This window comes from Amblyomma mixtum, chromosome 3, assembly GCF_055824585.1.
Source record: "Amblyomma mixtum isolate Tamu chromosome 3, ASM5582458v1, whole genome shotgun sequence".
Classification (NCBI taxonomy): domain Eukaryota; kingdom Metazoa; phylum Arthropoda; class Arachnida; order Ixodida; family Ixodidae; genus Amblyomma; species Amblyomma mixtum.
In genome coordinates, this window is record NC_143014.1 from 278,482,991 (window position 1) to 278,501,051 (window position 18,061).

Here is an 18,061-nt window from a genome sequence, read left to right on the forward strand (position 1 = left end):
TGCGCTATTGGCGCGCGGTCTCGGCCTCCACAGTTACGTAACCATCACGCCGCCGCTTTGCACCACTGAACTCTCAAAACAATACCTTTTTTTTCATTAATACAAGCGTAACTGACCGTTTTTCACAGTTCTTCTTTCTTCGCGGTAGATACTGTAGATCTGTGAGCAGGGAAATGTTTTGTCATGCTGTTTCGGTTTCGGTTTTTAACAGCCGAACGATGACTGTACCGTCAAAGTGGCTTATAGGTCAAGAAGCGCGAGACATGAAAAAACTACAATATAATCTCTGCTTCTACATTCGTTGTCATTCCGATTCTTGAAGCAGACTGCATTGTAGCGAAGTAAAACGACTAATCAACGTATCGCAGTTTTTTCATGTCTCCCGTGACCTGTGAACCATAAGCACAGTGCAGACCACGGTGTAAGACAACTGACACAAACAGCACATGCACAGAATAGCAACAGTTATCAGTATCAGTAAGCGCGATATCTGCACTATGAAGGACCAGCTTTAGGCCCCGCTCTTGCCTTGTTAGCTATAAACACACGTTGGCGTCACAGCCATCGCTATAGGCTGTTGAAACCGAAATAGCACGAGAAAGAAATTTGATTATAATTATTTAGCGCTCGTAAGAGAACACCACGGAATAATCCATGTACAGCAATGTCTTGCGCATCATTACAATCAAGGCATTGCACACAATTAGATGCATATACTACTGTAACCACCACAGCGGCTTTCCTTTAATTGTAATCAGAGATGCCCATCCCTTTTGCTTCCGCGACCTGTACCATTTATTTTGGCTTCCTTTACTGAGATCTTTGTTTCAGTTGCTGTTAACTGGTAAAAGTGAAGAAATATCATGGGCAGTAAAATTAAGCGACCACAGAAAGAAACACCATTTGAGGGGCCTGTAATTTACGAGCGAGGGCTCATTTCACATGCGTATACTTCTTGGATATTTTTCGCCGAAAAAGTGGAGTTCGGCATGGCCTTCCTACGTAATCTTTTTTTATTGGCTGGGGGGGGGGGGGGGGGGGGGGGGGGTTAGAGAGCGCCATATTTCTACTTAAATCATGCCTGAGTTTCTGGGTTTGTCATACGTACGGTTTATTATTCTTAGCTGTTCGCATAAAATGATCGCGAAGCTTTTTTTTTACCAAAGAAGCTTTTCTCAGTCTAACTGGATTATTTCCACCACATTTTGAGTTGCATAATGCGCACAGTTCCTTTTTATGAGATTTCTATAGCTTCGAATGTGACAGCAAGAACTATATGTGATACATTCTGGTTCATTGCAGCCTATATACTGCTATAATTACTCGATGGTGTGAAGCTGGCAGTGAATTTTTTGCAGTGCCCTACACAGCGGCCTATAAATATGGTCGACGTGTTCATTCTGCGACCACTATTCTCAATATTCGCGCTGGACGTGGCGCTTTGGGCTGCCTGGGATTGAGATTCCGTTATCAGCGTGATTATTTATCTGGAAATCATGCCCATCCACCTGGAAACCGGTCGATTCCAACTAGAATCGCAAGTATATCCAGCTGCAAAATGCCATTCACCGGAAATCATGTACATCTGGTATAATTTTTTCTGAAAAATTTACACTTCCAGTTCACCCCATCTCGAACTCTCCCAGTGCCAGGGAGAGAATGTCACTCCAGGAAGAAATTCAACCGAAAAAGTGCTTTTCAAGCTGAAATGGGCGCCCGAGACGAAAGTCCGCCCTGTCTCCATTTTCATCACGAAACACCAGCTGGCAAAGAAGCAATCGCCGAATAAGTGACCAATACATTAAATAGCTTATTTTGCGGTTTGATTTCACCCGAAATCGTGAAGCGGACACACGGGGCGTTGGTGGCCGACAGGAGCGTGTGAAGCTTCTGTCCAAGGTAGACCTTGTTCTGTCTTTCTAGACATTTCCAGATAATGAAGGGAAATGGTGATGATATTGTCTTACAGTACCTGTTAACCTAAAATCACAGAAAGAATCAGAGCGAACATATCGTAATATGCTGTTTTGTGCGCGGATAGAAGTCTTACGGAATTCTTTGCGTATCTGACGAGATTACAGCGCCACCTCTAGCAGCCTAAATAATGAGCTATCCGGCAAGCCTAGGCGACGTGGGCGCATCATGGAGGCTCGCGCGTGGAACTCCGTCGTTTGTTTTGGCCAAGTTTTGGCAGCGTTAATCTCCAGTGGGGCTGCCCGGACAAATCAATGGAGTATTACTATAGTGCCTAGAATATATTCTAGGCACTATAGTATTACGTCTACGTGAAATTCTTGGAGACAATGTAAAGAAAATCGCGAAATCTCGTCATGTGAAAGGGTTCCGCCCGGCCGATGTGGACGATTTTAGCGCCGGGGAAATTTACAGCGTATTTTGGGAAGGCGACGAAAGAACCAGTGGAGGGTATTACGACGCCAAAGTACTCCACATGTCAGGTAAGCAGAACGGTCCTGAAGACCCTGATGAAAGTTTTTTTTTTATCCCTGTGCCATGAACCATTGCTGCAAAACATGTCGGCAGGCATATGCCGCCTCTCTGCTCACATGGGTTTGCTCGGGGCACACGATTCAAAACAAAGGGTGCCCTTTCATGTCCTGTGTCAGCGCTGTTTTCTCTTTCATGTTGTCGAATCTGCACCGACTAGCCCAACCACACGTTGTGTGCGTTGTTTCTCGAACATTTTTCGCCCTCTATCACTTTCTTTTTATCGCTTGTGCGCTCCAAGTGTACTGCATGTTTGATGTGCCGAAATCCCGTGCCCATTAATTTGCCGTGGTTTCGGGGAGACGGCAGAATGGTTAGACCTGTTTTATTTTTAATTCTGTGTGTTTACATACACTGTAAAGCTTTGCAGTATTTGCCTATCTGGTGTTGCAGTATTATGAAATACACTGCACAGCAATGTCAGCTATTTATATGCTGCATTCCTTGCACTAATGTTGTCTTCTCATCTTTTCCTTGCTTTTAAAAATGTTAGCTGATCAGTACCACCAGGCTGCACATTAATTATGTGGATGCTTGAGAAAAACACTGCAGCGTGCGAGTGTAATTATGTGGACACTGGACAGTTGGTGAAAACACAAGCATATGAGTGCGAGCACTGAGATGTATCAGCATGAGTGTTGTGTGGCCTGGTCGTTACTACGAGAAACAAGTGTTCATTCAAATTTATTTCAACAAATTCATTTCAGAGTCCAAAGAAGATATGGACATGTTCTTAGCAGATAAGGCACAGCGTGCAAAACTGAAGCGGCAGGGGCCACCAGAAAATGTGCGTGTTGGAAACTGCATGTTCCGTTCAGGAATTGTCATGTTGGTAGTATGTATACATGGGTTTCATGCGATGTCATGGGTGCCACAATACAGAGTCTAACAGAGAGCTTCTGCAGTGCAGATTGGGGCAGGTAATGAAAAATGTATTAGAAAAATTTGCAGGTTTCTGGTATGCATCTAATCTCAAACATGGCAACAGCTATGATTTCGGTGCAACCCATGTATAAGCAATTTTCATTGATGCCACTGCTGGGCCCTTTGCTATCTCCCTGGTCATTCTGAATATGTTTACTCCTTTTGTATATTTTGTGGAAGTGTTGGCTAGTGTTGAATTATTGAAACATGTGCAAGTCTTAGAGCAAGCAGCATGTTGCCATGCGGGCGCATGTATAATCACAGCCATGGTAAACAGAGCGTGCAGTTGTAGGAAAAGCTTATATGTGCTTATATGAGCGATGTAGTGCATTTTTCTGGTATTTGTTTAGTTCATGCATCTAAACTTGGAAATTCATATGCAAAGAATTGTATGATATAGCTGTTTGCTCTGATGTACCATTTAAGTTGCTGTTGTAAAGAGCGACCAAGTAAGAAGCGGCTTTAGCTCAGAGTCGTGAAGGACTTGACATTGACAATGCCAGCTTCAAAGTCACATCGAAGCACTGCTGAATCTTTTCAAGGAGACCTCTGGACAGGAACTTGCTGCAGGTTCTTAGGCTTAATGCAGTCATATATACAGCCATATGCACTCCTGGCATTGCTATTATTCCTAACATGTATCAGGAGCATGAACTGTCAAGCGCAAAAGCTTGCAGGATCTGCAAAACTGCATTGCTGTGCCATCTGCCATCACAGAGCGTGGTGTTGAGGTTCACATCAGCCTGGATACTATGCTCTGTTATGGCAGATCACGCAGCAATGTTGTTTTGCTTCGCCCCGCCACGCATCACAGATCCTGCAAACTTTTGCGGCCAACAGTACCATGTTATGGATGAGGAAACGCCTAGTGTACTTGTGGCAAGTGGGTGAATCTCCTTGCAATGGTCAAACAAATGCCAGTATGGTGATTATATACGAAGCGCATGATGACTTGTGCATGATACACATTTGCTGCATTTTTATTGGTTATGCCTATGCTTTAATTCTAGTCAACGAAAAAGGTGAAGAAGTTGAGAATGGCTGCGAAAAGAAGTGCCAATGAGGACATTGTGGCACTCAGAGAAAGCAATGCGCTAAAAGAGGAGCTGGAAGTCCTCAAGAAAGAAAATTCGAAGCTGTGGCAGTTAAACATGAAGCTGCAGGAGCAGCTTCTGAAATGCCTCTCAGCTCCAGGTTAGTCTTGTAGGGCAGTATGCCTACTTCTTAATCTGGATACCGCTTGATACAGCCTGTAAGTTATTACTTTTTTCTTGTAAGCTCCTGTGTGTTAAAAATACACAAGTGCATTATAAAAAGGACTTCTTTTTGGGAAAGCAAGTGTTAAAAATTTTGCATGTTTATTACATTCCTCATTCGTTGTAGAAATGCAGGTTTCCCCTTACTCCATGGCTTTAATGATCCTAACGTCTGCATCACAGTGGAAATGTGAACTTTAGCTGCATATGTTCATGTTCTTAGTGGAGCTTAGATAAATTACCTAAAAAGACCAAAAACAAAAAGATAAAGTATGATGAAACAAGAAAAATGAACAGCTGCTGAAGTGACCAATGTGGCTAGCATTGCACTCGTTGAGAATGCCGCTGAAGACACCCCTCCAAGGGCGGTGACACCGTTACCACAACAGTGCCACCCCACCCTGTCACTGGAAGGGCCCACGCTGCTGTCATCTGAAGTACGCAATGCGTGCTTATCAGCTGAGGAAGGTATGGAAAGTCATCAGCAGCACTCCGGAATCATGTCTATTATCTGTGCCCTGCCGCGGTGGCTCAGTGATTACGGCGCTCGGCTGCTGACTCAAAAGACGCAGGTTCGATCCCGGCCGCGGCGGCCGAATTTCGATGGAGGAGAAATTCCAGAGGCCCGTGTACTGTGCGATGTCAGTGCACGTTAAAGAGCTCCAGGTGGTCGAAATTTCCGGAGCCCTCCACTACGGCGTCCCTCATAGCCTGAGTTGCCTTGGGCCCCAGTAAACCCCAGTAAACCAATAAACCATGCCCACTATCTGTAATTGCCAGTGACATTGTTTCAGAGTCCTTAACCTACCACTGGGCACATTTTTTTCAGTTCGCAGCAAGTTTATAGCCCGTTTTTCAAGCTGCAAGGATAACCTAATGACGGAACGAACAGGGAAGGGTATAGAAATGAGGAGCTCGTTACAGCATAAATAGGAAGGTAGCTAACAGTCATTGAAACCAAAGGAAGCATACGAGAATGTTGTTTTTAAATCACTATTCATGACGCTAATGGGAAATTCATCGGTACGGGCAGCAGCCATGTTGAGAAGGCTTGAAATTAACCTCAGGACAGCGCAGTGCGTGTAACATTAAGAGACAGGAAGAGAGTAATGCGGTAGTATATGGTATGGAGGACAGGTGGTGAATGGTCCATTACTACTTATGAAATAGATTCCAAAAAAAGGTAAACATTGCAGACGAGATTAGGAAATCTGTGGGCTGTAGGATGGCTGTAGCTGGCCCAATACTAAATTGGGGGTCAGTGGGTAGTGCTTTTAACCTGGTTTGGGCATAGGCAGGATGATGAAGTTCACCACCAGAAATAACTGCATTTTGCTTTTCTTTGGTATGCATTAAACGCATGTACTAAGGGGTAGCTAGCTGTTTTGCCATAAGTATGGATAAAATTGATTCCATATTTCATGTCTGCATAACAAAAGAATAATCTAATTATTTATTTGATATGCTTCGAGGCTGAGGGTATTGATTTCAGCGTAAATTGTATGAAATGTTGTTCCTACTGCACTAGTCTGAATTGTGGCTTAATCTCTACTAGGTAAATATCAAGCTTGTGTTGTGCCGTATTGCGTGCAGACATGCCGGCTTTGGAAGGAGGTGAGGCATCTCTGATGTCATCTCCAGAAGTACACCTTCCAGCAGTGCCTGCTGGACCGCCTCCAGCAGAACCACGACCAGTCCAGGGTGTTTGTACTCTGACAGACAGTGGAAAGGTGAAAGCACCTAAATTTCATGTCTTATGAAATGTGACTTTGAGAACTGCTTGCTGTTGCATCAGTGGGGGTAGCATGCACATATATTTATTCACCGGTGTTGAATGTTTAGCAAGTTGATACTTGTCTATACTGGCTATAGCAGCATAAATAAGACGTGGCACCAGCATTCACTTGCATCTGTAAATTTTTATTCAAGGAACACAGATTATAGAATGAAAGAAAAAAAAGAAACGGAAAAAAAGGTCACCATCCAAATCGAGCAACATTTGTCCTGCTGCGAAAATTTACTAGACGCTCATGAAACGAATTTCACCTCTACATGTAATTGTTATATCTGCCCTTTTATTCCCTTAGGTAATCTCTGGCGTCGCAGTACAATTAACCAACTCCTATAAATACTTGGGTGTAACCTTAAGCCAAGATCTAAGCTGGAATGCGCATGTCACTAACATTCTATTATCAGCTAACAAAACCCTTGGTTTCCTGAAACGTCATTTGCGTCATGCACCGCCAAACGTTAAGCTTCTTGCCTACAAGTCCCTGGTTCGAACAAAACTAGAATATGCATCCCCCATTTGGAGCCCTAACCAAATCTATTTGTTAACATCACTAGAATCGCTACAGAACCGAGCCACTAGATTCATTCATTCATGTTATTCATATGATATCAGCATGTCATCTTTAAAAGCGGAGTTGAGCCTAACAAACCTTGCCTTTCGTCGTCGCATCGCCAGTATGTGTTTATTTCAGAAGTTTTTTTACAGCTCATTGCGTATTCCACCCTACATTAGCCCTCCAGCATGTATTTCACTCCGCCTTGGTCATCCCCTGCAAGTTTCCCGTCCACAGACTCATACCACAACGTTTGCTGCATCATTCTTTCCTCGCTCAGCCAAACACTAGAACGGCCTTCCACACGACGTCGCTGCAACCACCTGTCCATTCTCATTTTTGAATTGTATAACCGCCATATTTAATGAATAACATCTTTGTACACAAAATTTAATTCTATTTGTACCCACCCCTTATGTAATACCCCCTAACTGGGGGTCTTTAAGGTAATAAAGTGAAGTGAAGTGAGGTGAACGGAGTGGATACCAAGAGAAGGCAAGCGTAGCAGGGTGCGGCAGAAAGTTAGGTGGGTGGATGAGATTAAGAAGTTTGCTGGGATACGGTGGCCGCAACTGCCAAAAGGACAGGGTCAATTGGAGAGACATGGGAGAGGCCTTTGCCCTGCAGTGGGCGCAATCAGGCTGATGATGATGCATGTGGGTGTCTTATATTTTGGTGTATGCTTTTCAGCTGTGCACTCTTTCTTAGCATTGTCATGCGTAGTCAACAAGCTAGACGCTTTACAAAATTTGTCTATTAGGCCAGTTGGTTTAGCACACTGAACTTTGAATGCACGAGTAAGGACAGAGGAGAAGTGCTTGTCCCGTTCACTTCTGTCCTTCATCATTACCAGTGCTTTTAAAATTCAGTAAGCTATATGCATTTTATTTTGGTGGTTTAACGACAGGTATATGGGACTAGTTTTGGTCAGGCTTGAACAGTCAGATGCTTATTTCTTGCGGCTTGTGCAGTTACTTTACAGGTTCAGTTTGGTCCACAAAGGTAGCCCATGTAGTATTAATGATCACTAAAATTTTTCCATATGATCATGCTTAGTGCTGCTTTTAAAAAGAGCACTGGCAGCTAGCACATCAATGAGATGTTAGGGGTCAGTGCAGGCTGAGCAGTAGAAGAGCCTATGTTGCAGCCATGTGCCCCACAATGACAGCAAAAGGGGGAGGCATGAGGGTGAAGCATGAGAGGCCAGCTCTGTGTCGGAAGGGTAGCTTGTCTTTGAGGGTGGTCTTTCGCATTGCTTAGTCATCATGACATGTCTTGAGAAGGGCATCTGGTTGCTATAGAAATTTTGTGACCATTCCACTCTACAAGGGGCACCATATCATGTGAAGCACAAACAGCACGGCTTTTTTGTGTGCTGTTCTTTTTTTAGCATTTGTTACTGTGCGCACATACTAATTGGCTATGTCCAGCAAGGTACAGCCATTTTTCTGAAATTATTTGCCGATAGCATTCCAAACATGAATTGAGATTAGCATTAGCCAGTTGCAAGCACTGCATGCAGTTACCTTTGATACTCCACTGCTGTTAAGAAGTGCCACTAAATGCCCATCGCACTGTTAATGTCCACGCTTAAGTTCTGCAGTTATTTTCAAGTTTTAAATGATTTTGACCTTGGTGCTGTGGCAAGTGCTAACACTGAGTTTTAAGTCAGAATGCACTCGGTAAACAATGATAATTAGTACATTATGTACGGCCCTTTCAGTTCGGCATGCCATTTTTCTTTTTCCTGCAGGTACACCTGGCCAGTGGCCACGAAATATCGAAAGAGGCGTACGATACTCCCATGGCGCTGCCAAAAGATTCACTGTTTGTCAAAAGAGCGGCAACCACATTGTGGTCAACAGAAGTGCTGGCTCAGCGCAGCTTCACAGGAACGCTGTCCAACAGATTCCTGGCAGAGGGTGGGGACAAGGCACCGCAGAAGCCATTGACGGCGCTGAAGGTGGAGACGATAAGGGGTAAGTATTGTATTCTACTGGGGTTAGCACATGTGCATATTGTCATATTGAATTAACATATGAAAGGAGGCTATCTCGACCTTGGCAATAGCTCATGAGAAGGTAATAATTATCAAACACTATTTGACTCATATTAGAATGGATCAATTCATTGCATGGCTTTTGGTTGTGCATGAGAATTCATGTGCAGTTAGCTACTTTACAGGCACAATGAGAAGCATTTGGTAGAGCTAAGAACTTCCTACAGAGCTGAGCTGCTAGATGAGTGTATGACATGAGCACTCCACATCTGTGGCAACAACCAAAGAACATAACTTGTTTTGTGATGCTAAAATAAGCTGTTGTCACATGACAATGTTGAGCTAAAAAGTTAGGTTCTTAAGAGCTGCGCATTTTTAAAACCTTTAGTGCACTGAAGAGGAATCAGAACTCGTCTTTTTGCCACGGGAACCCGATCTACACGTTCCAAAGCATTCTTAGAAACTTTGAATTGTTGCCCTGTGGCGCTGATTTTCCTCATTTAAATGTGATTAATGTCTGGCTCCCGCCTTTTTTTTTAATTCTCCGCAGTCGGGGAGGAGTCAGCCAACGCATGGAGTGCCTTGCTGGCAGTCACATGGCGGCTTTGCTTTCGTTTTTATTTTGATTTTTTTTACATTTCCGTGGATAAATAGATCTATTCAGAGACTACATAGCTGCAAATTAGGCCCACAGAAATAAAAATACGCGTGGACTCTGCTTTCGCCAATCACTCCGTATCGCTCCGGCGATGGCAGAGTGGCAAGCCACCACAGGACTGGTTGAAAGATTAGTCGACTCCTCCCACTGTGTGCGGGGGAATTAAAAAAAAGGCAGGAACCGGGTGTTTAATTCGATTTAAACTAGAGAAACCGACTGCACAGGGAAATAATTCGTAGTTTCTAAGAACGTTCGGAATGTGTAGAACGAGTTCCATCGGTAAAAGTATGAGTTCAGATTCCTCTTTAGTGCACCTTTAATGCAAACGCTGATGGTATCATTCTTATGTATCTTCCTGTCCTTTTTTGTTATTGTTTCATCTTATTGCCTTAGCAAAGGCACTAATTATGGGATGGTTTAGCACAAACATATTCTCAGGAAATGTACGCAGTTCGACCTGTTGTACACTTCGCATGCATAGTAATGCAACTGAGCCCTTACTTGGTGTTCTTTGGCTTTGTGTTCAGGACCATACCATGTATGCATGTGCTAGGGCACTGGGCACTGCCTGCATTCTTACAATTGACAAACGCTTTTTTCTGATGACCTTAGTCATTTTTCTGCTTTACACTTGGCGTGAATATTAAGGCGACATGCTCATTTTGATGATGTCGGCAGTGCAAAGTGTCACAGCAGCTGTCGTGCTTGCAGTATTGGCACTCATGGCCTTTGGACATGCACAAGATTTGGCAACATAGCTTTGTGCAACCTTTCTAGAGTGGATAAAGTGATTTGTTTACATATCTGCTGAGATTTACCCAGAATCAGAACACCTTGTTGCACTATTACTCATATTAGGCAGAAGTGTTCTAGGCTTAATTCTAGGCTCATTTACAACTTTCTTTCGATGTGCTGTGTGGGTATTTCGCTTAAATTTGCTCACCATTGCTGCTGCACTGTTCTGTTGAGATTGCACATGCTTCTACACTTACTAAGAGCAGAAGGAATGGCATTGTGCATCGTCAGAGCTACAGCTTTGTGCCCTAATTGTGTTACAGGTGTTGAAACATGGACGGTCTCACACCAGGATTTGGCCCTTTTCATGTGTGAATCGAACTATGGGTTCATTTTCTAACCCAATTTTCGCAGCAATGAATGACTCTGCAACATCAACATGGCCCCAAAGCCATACAATTAATTTTTACAAAGAACTAAAGCTGGATGAGGTTGTCCTCTGTGTCTCTTTGATATGATCAGGCGAATGAATTTACTTATCATGTAGCATACTGTTCTTTGTTACAACAAGCCGTGGCGTTACAAGTAGATGCGGCAGTTTTTGTAGTGCTGAGCTAATTGTCAGGCTAAGACTTACTGTATGTCCTGGAAATTGGTTCTACAACAACAATTCTGCCGAAGCCAGAATAATAACAAAGCTTGCGCTATTTTTAACTCTTATGCATGATTTTCTTTCAGTGTTCTTCAGGCATTATGCCCGCAGTCGGGGAGTGACGGACGAAGCAGCCACGGAAGCTGAAAAAAGCATAAGACTGTGGCTATCACAGAAAACTTGCGAACTTCGCCGAAAGAGGCCCGCTGCTTCAAAGAGCTAAGCGAATCAGAATAAATTTTGTTTCTTTTTTATTTTCTACATGCCCTTGCAATTTCTTTTGGCAATCATACGAATTGAGTATTGGCGTATGCGTGCAAATTTTGTTTCATTTTCTTTCCCTAAAATTTCTATTGGTAAGTGTAAAAATTGAGTGCTGGTGTATGCATGCTGTTATGTGTATCCTAATGCACTGCATCGCTATCAAAGCACATTGAATTTGCGTTTTTCTCACGGCCACTCTGCGTACACACAACTCTTCTCTTTGAGCTCTCCAGTGATAGTGAACTGCGCAAACATTGCAGAAGCTGGTGGTTTAACTGTACAGAGGGCATAACGCATATCTAGAACACGTTCTGAGCCTGTTTCGGGCTGATCACGCGATAGCTAGCGATCAGATTTGGTTAAAAATGGTCTGGATTTAAACATGTGCAGTTAAACTCATAGAATTTAATCGTCAATTTTTTCCTTATTTGTCCCAGCGGCTTTGGGAGCGTTGGAACACACAGTTTGGTTGTTCTAGGCATGTGTTTTGCCCTCTGTACTTGTGCAGTTTATATCAGCAACAGTACCAAAGACAGAAGAGGGCAGCTGTCGAGCTCACACTTGCCTCCTCACGTGTGAAGTTGGCGTCTTGTGGAGCCACACCTTGCCTGCTTCACCCACGTGCGCTTCTTTTCAACCTGTTTTCTCGGTACCAGGTATGCTCGTTATGCTCCACAGCGGGCGGCACATATCGTGAAACAGGCAAATTGTTCCCGAAGGCTCCTAACCCGGTCAGTACGGCACCAAATTAAATCTCGTCAGAAAACACCAGACCGGGTCACACCAAAAACATCAGCCCGGGTCACACCAGACCCGGTAACACCAGACCCGGTAACACCAGACCCGGTAACACCAGACCGGGACACACCAGACCGGGACACACCAGACCGGGTCACACCAGGCCGGGTCACGCCAGGCCGGGTCACACCAGGCCGGGTCACACCAGAACCCGTGTCTGAATTTCCGGTCTGGTGTAAACACCAGATACGGGCTGGTGTTTTTTTCGACTGGGAATTTACAATTTCTTCGCGTTTCGCCGGTTCCCACGCTGCATAATCGGTTTTCACCATGTGATGACTCTTCTGTAGACCAAACACGATGACTGCTTCGTCAGCAGCAGTGTCTAAATCATAGTGTGTAACGCGCAAAGTTGGCTCGCAATCCTGAAGGGCGTTTCATACGGATATGCAGAACCTAAGCATGCTAATCAAGATGTGTTTTTTGCTAGTGCATAAAAAAAAATCCAAAATTCCAGGGCGCCCAGATGCTGCGCCGTTATCTTGATCGCAGCTCCTGCGTGGATGGCGCGCTCAACTGACGCGAAGACGCTGAATGCCTTTGACTTTAATCAGAACGCTATAAAACAGCCTCTACACAGTAATGATATGGAGGAAGCAGGACTTTCAGACCCACACGCGACTTGGCGAGGTCGAGATCAGGCGCGAAAACACGTAATCCCTCCCACAGCACAGCTAACACTTAAAGGGAAGCTGAAGAGTTTTTCAAATTCATTAAAATGCTCACGTGTTGATGTGGGAACTTTATAAATCATGCGGGTGAATTTTTTTTTTATTCATAACTTAGGAGCGACGTAATCACCGTTTAAAATTAAGCGGTTGGTTCCCCCCCCCCCCCCCCCCCCCCCCCGCGGTCCGCCGAGCGCTGCTGATGACCCTGACGATGCGAGCCAAAACCGGAAACCGCGGAGTGGTGACGTAAACACCGGTGATCCGTCGCTTCACAGGCTCCGCGGCCGTGCTTGTTTCTGCGTGCGTGCCATCATAAGCTGCTTCGAGCTGCCGCGTGTTTCTGTATTTGTGCGTTTTTATGTTTTTGGTGAGGTACAGAAAGTTGTGCAGCATCGAATGAAGCGGTGGACCCATCATGCCGGCGTTCTGCGCAGCCCTCGGCTGCACGAACATCCGCGGCCGCGACGATGTGGTCTTTCATTATTTCTCTCAAAATAAGCTCTCCGCGAAGTGAGTCGCTGCTGTGAATCGAAGGGATTTCAAGCCGTCAAAGGCACCAGTGCTATGCTCTGGCCACTTTCGTGATTAGAACTATCACCAGAGCCTGTCGACAATGCATTCACTGGGCCTGTCAACAGTCAGCTCGACTGAAACCCGGTGCAATACCATCTGTTTTCTTATAATTTCATTAATTTCTTGGCAGCACCAGCAGTCTTCATTCCCCTCTGGAATGCAGCGGACGCAGGAACACCTGTTTTTGAAGTACAGTGTTTACTATGACATCACTCAACTGCCAGGAATACATTTATAATAACGCATGTAGTCGTAAAAAATTGCCGACTGCCGCATGGCTTCATACATTAATAATAATATTATATAATTGTGCGCCAAGTGTGCTACAGCCAGCCTTGCGATTCGTCCTGCTTGGTTGCAGCACGAGTCCACCTAGTTAGTGAAAAAATCACTTGCCGCTAAATCTGAGAACAAGCACGATAAAGGCGGCGCAAACGGATGAAAGTATTCTTACAAGGACTTGTAGCATGAACCAACTCGCCTAAAGAAGGATTTTAATTTACTGCTAGCTCCCATCTTGGCACGCAAAATGGAAGGCGCACGTTTGTTACCTAGACGAGTTTTGTCGCAAAGCGCTGCGAACTTGTATGTTATGAATCGAGCCGGCATGCAGCTACTATGAAGTGGTGCAAGCATAAAATTTGCGTGCAAAAAGAGCCTGATAACTTCTTGCGCATGCCAATGATCTGTGTGGGTTAAAAGCAGATTTGCGGCAGCACTGACAAGCGGCAAGACAAAAATGCCGAGGATCGCATCCCGCTTACAATGTATTAGGAAAATTACGTCGGGCAGTGCTATACTGCATATGCTCGCCTCAAAATTCATCCATTGCATCTCTGAATGCAGTTTGGCAAGAAAAGTACACTTAGCAAAGTCATTTCCAACACGTGGAGATGCTGACACTTCGCTTTCGTTCGAGTCAAAATCACGGCTTGCGCCACCATTGTTTCTTTCTTAGAGAGGTTTGCTCTTTGCAATCGGTCCTAACATGTAGGGGATGACGCCAAGATACTCCGGGTAATCTTCAAAGAGTTCCATCGTCGTATAAGAAGCAAAATAACAACCTCGAACCGCCGAGCGCCGCGGTTCATGTGCAGCGGCGGCGGCCGAGCCGACCGAGCCAGAGCCATTGTTGACGTCACGAGGCGCCCAACCAATCACAGGCGGCAACGAGGCGCGCGAGCTCTCCCGAGGCTGCTGCTGCACTTCTCGCCAAAATAAAATAGATTTGCGCTTTCTTTGCCTAATTTCGACGCGACATTCGAATTCCGAGGGTGGAAAACTGTAAAGTGCATCTCTCCACTCAATTTTTCCGGGAAACCTTTCAGCATCGCTTTAACCCTTTCAGGCCCCATTTTTTGTTTTATTGAGATTAGTAGTATATCTAGGCCTCAAGAAAGGGTAGTTTTTTTTTTCATTTTTGAGCGTGAAAGACCAGCGGGTAAGTTTTTACAACGAAATGGAGAATTCCGTACCAAGTGTCAGGTTTGTTAGAAATAGTAACATCGAAATGTTCTCATGTCTCAGGTAGGCACCCTAGGAATCATGGGATGATTTTGTGTTTCGAAGATGCACATTGCGCCCGAAATTGAACAAAAACAATCAACGTTTTCACTTGCGACAAAATCCATCTGCACAAAAATGGTGGATAAAGTGCTACCTAGCTCACTGTTGTGTGAAATATTTACTGCGTTCGCTACACGGCACAAAAAAACAACTTATTTGCGACAAGAATGGTGCTCAATTCGACTGGAACAATGAAATCTCTGCTAGTTGCTCTAGTCTCTCAGAAAAAGCTGCGAGTTTGCTGTATACAAAATTGTGTACAAGGCGCCTGAAAGGGTTAAATTTGCATTTTCTTAATAAACCCGTAAAAAAAGTGCACCCGACATTCAGGGCTGATGTGCAGCATGCTCACTTCATCTCGCCAGGACTGGCTGCCACAGTCATCTAACGTACATATTGGTCAGGTAGCACTGTGATGCAGCAAACACCGAAGTGACCGATGCTAAACACAGAGGGCACGAACGATAACGACCACATACTTTTGTTGATGGCCGGGCGAACCGTCAAACGGGCAGGCAGATGCAAGATGCAAAACTTTGGTTCTTGCTAAAAAATCTTTTTTCCCCCCATGGAATGAACCCTCCCTGCAAATTTCCTTCAACTTGCTCCGAAAAGTGGGTTAATTACGCAAGTGAATATGGATTACTAGGGGTTGGAATCTTGAGAATGCGGCGGACTTTTTTCGGTGTTTATTTCAGAACGCGTCTCGAATTTTTTTTTTTTCGGCAAATATTTTCGACGAATGAATCACTGACTTTACGGTTTTTAATGAGGCCATTCCTTGTGGTCAAAGGCACTTAGAATCCACCTTGGTGTTTTTTATAGCAGACATTTTGGTACTCACCGAAACCTGGCTGAATTCAAAGATTTCGAATGATGAAATACTAAACTGCGAAAAGGATTTCATTACTTATCGATGTGACCGTGGAGACAGAATAGGAGGCGGTGTTCTGATAGCGGTCGCTGATCATCTGCATTCTTCACACGTGTCACTTGTTTCTTCACTAGAATTTGTATGCGCCTCTATACGCATTAATCATCGAGACGTAATCTTCTGCGCATGCTATCGCCCTCCAAATGCTCCATCATCTTTTTGTAGTGAACTTCATGATGTGCTCAATCGAATTTTAGTTAGGTTTCCTTCTTCGCCAATCTTTTTACTTGGGGATTTCAACATGCCAAAAATAAATTGGTCTGGCGCGTTTCCTTCCACTCTAGATTCGTCGCCTGACACGATTGGCTTCACAAATCTGTGCAATGACTTCAATTTCTCCCAGCTCATTACCCAGCCAACCCGTACCACCACTACTAGCGCGAATATTCTTGATCTTGTTCTAACTACGCTTCCTGAACTAGTTCATTCATTGGCAATTCTACCAGGCCTCAGTGACCACTCCTTCATCCAGTTTGAGCTTAAAGACACTAACACACGTGTGCGACCCAATCCCAAATATATCAGAGATTATTCAAAGGCAAATTTTCCGTCGATTAACGCAGAACTCGAAATCTTCTTAGGTGAGTGCATGCCAAACTTTTATAACCGTTCTGTGGAAACGAACTGGCATCTTTTTATTGTTTGTTTATTTATTTATTTATTGGTACATACGTCAATCCCATATGGGATTATAACAGGAAGGGCATAAGTTGAACAGTCTAAAGCACAATAAGGCAAGCAAGCATAATACAAAGGTAAACACAGCGTTGTGGGGGTAAGATGTTTAACAAGAAACTCAAGAATAGAAGTAAAGGGGTATAAACTTTCAAATGGACGGAACAGAAAACAGTAATCATGGAACAGAACAGACACTGGAAGCCAATGAATCAATATTTTAAAAATAATAGGCAAAAATGGAAGGTAATGCAACGGAAGAACATATAGGAAAGCACACACAATGAACACGATTTGTGCCTGACTGGAAGGCGGGTACATATGAAAAGTACGTCAAGCATTTATTCCGAACCCAGTTGGTGTTCGACGAGGGCTACAAAGGTATTTAATGATGAGCAGCTTGTGATCGTTGGGTCAAGGGTATTCCATTCGCGTATGGTTAGTGGGAAGAATGAGTGTTTAAAGCAGTCGGTCCGGAAAGTGTACTTGTTTAAAGTATGAGAGTGCTTATGGCGTGTGGGCCTGGTATCTGTAAAGGATAAATATTTGGAAGTGTCAATATGCAGCTGATTATTGAGCAACTGGTGCATGAATCTAAGACGTGCTAGTTTGGCTCTCTTTTGCAAGGTAAGCATACCAGCTTTATGGAGTAGGTCAGTTGGTGAGTCAGTTCGGCTATATTTATTAAAAATGAATCTGATTGCCTTCCTTTGTACTTGTTCTAGTTTACTTACATGTTGTTTAGTAGAGGGAAACCAGACAGTATTAGAGTATTCAAGTATTGGCCTTACAAGGGTATTATAGGCTAATAGTTTTGCCTCTGATGGTGCTAGTTTGAAAGAAAAGGTTGATTTTCTCGTCCAAAAATACATACCTTTACGCGTCATATCAGGCAAGCAACGTTCCCCGTGGTTCACTACCGCATTAAAACGCCTTTTAAGAAAAAAAAACGAGTTTACCGCAGGGCGAAAACCACCGGTTGCTCTGATCACTGGGATTTGTATCGTGCCATAACATCTGATTATCGAAAAGCCTTAAAAAACGCCAAGCAGGTTTTTTTCCAGAGTACGCTTCCGTCTTTGTTGGTTGATAATGCCAAAAAATTTTGGAACATCATTTCTGGTCCTAAGCATAAAGCAATAGCTCTAAACGATAGCAGCGGCGCAGCCATTCCTTCATCAGAGTGCCCTCAAGTGCTCAACGACGCCTTCTCTAATGCTTTTTTACAGCAATCATCTGTTTCTCTGCCCTCTTTTCAGTCTGTGCAGAATCCACTAATGGACCCAATTGTGTTTGACAGTATTGGTATAGAAAGTCTAATTAATAATCTCAAAATTTCTTCATCTTCGGGAATCGACGACATAAATTCTAAATTTTTAAAGAATACAAGTGTTTATTCTTCCATTTACTTGTGTTCACTGTTTTCGCAATCTTTGAATTCAGGACAGCTGCCCGGGGACTGGAAGGTGGGTAAGGTGGTACCAATATTTAAGTCTGGTGATGCTC

General features: G+C 44.0%; 1 protein-coding gene across 3 annotated transcripts; it reads left to right on the forward strand.

The window, feature by feature from the left end:
* The first annotated feature begins 2,149 nt into the window (after positions 1-2,149).
* Positions 2,150-11,314, forward strand: LOC149354990 (uncharacterized). Of its 3 annotated transcripts, XM_089583587.1 has the most exons (7): positions 2,150-2,456; positions 3,213-3,292; positions 4,440-4,623; positions 4,983-5,153; positions 6,279-6,415; positions 8,784-9,009; positions 11,161-11,314. In XM_089583587.1, the coding sequence occupies exons 1-7, from the start codon at positions 2,450-2,452 to the stop codon at positions 11,295-11,297; spliced, it is 942 nt and encodes a 313-aa protein (XP_089439713.1). In that variant the 5' UTR covers positions 2,150-2,449; the 3' UTR covers positions 11,298-11,314. The 3 variants fall into 3 exon arrangements, with proteins under 3 accessions (XP_089439713.1, XP_089439712.1, XP_089439714.1); XM_089583586.1 differs by lacking the exon at positions 3,213-3,292; XM_089583588.1 differs by lacking the exons at positions 3,213-3,292; positions 4,983-5,153.
* The last annotated feature ends 6,747 nt before the right edge of the window (positions 11,315-18,061 follow it).

Excerpts from the sequence above, each read along its gene's own strand:
- LOC149354990 (XM_089583586.1), top strand. The coding sequence starts at position 2,355 with ATGTGGACGATTTTAGCGCCGGGGAAATTTACAGCGTATTTTGGGAAG. Across the intron at positions 2,457-4,439 it reads CAAAGTACTCCACATGTCAG|TCAACGAAAAAGGTGAAGAA; the intron begins GTAAGCAGAACG and ends CTTTAATTCTAG. Across the intron at positions 6,416-8,783 it reads CTCTGACAGACAGTGGAAAG|GTACACCTGGCCAGTGGCCA; the intron begins GTGAAAGCACCT and ends TTTTTCCTGCAG.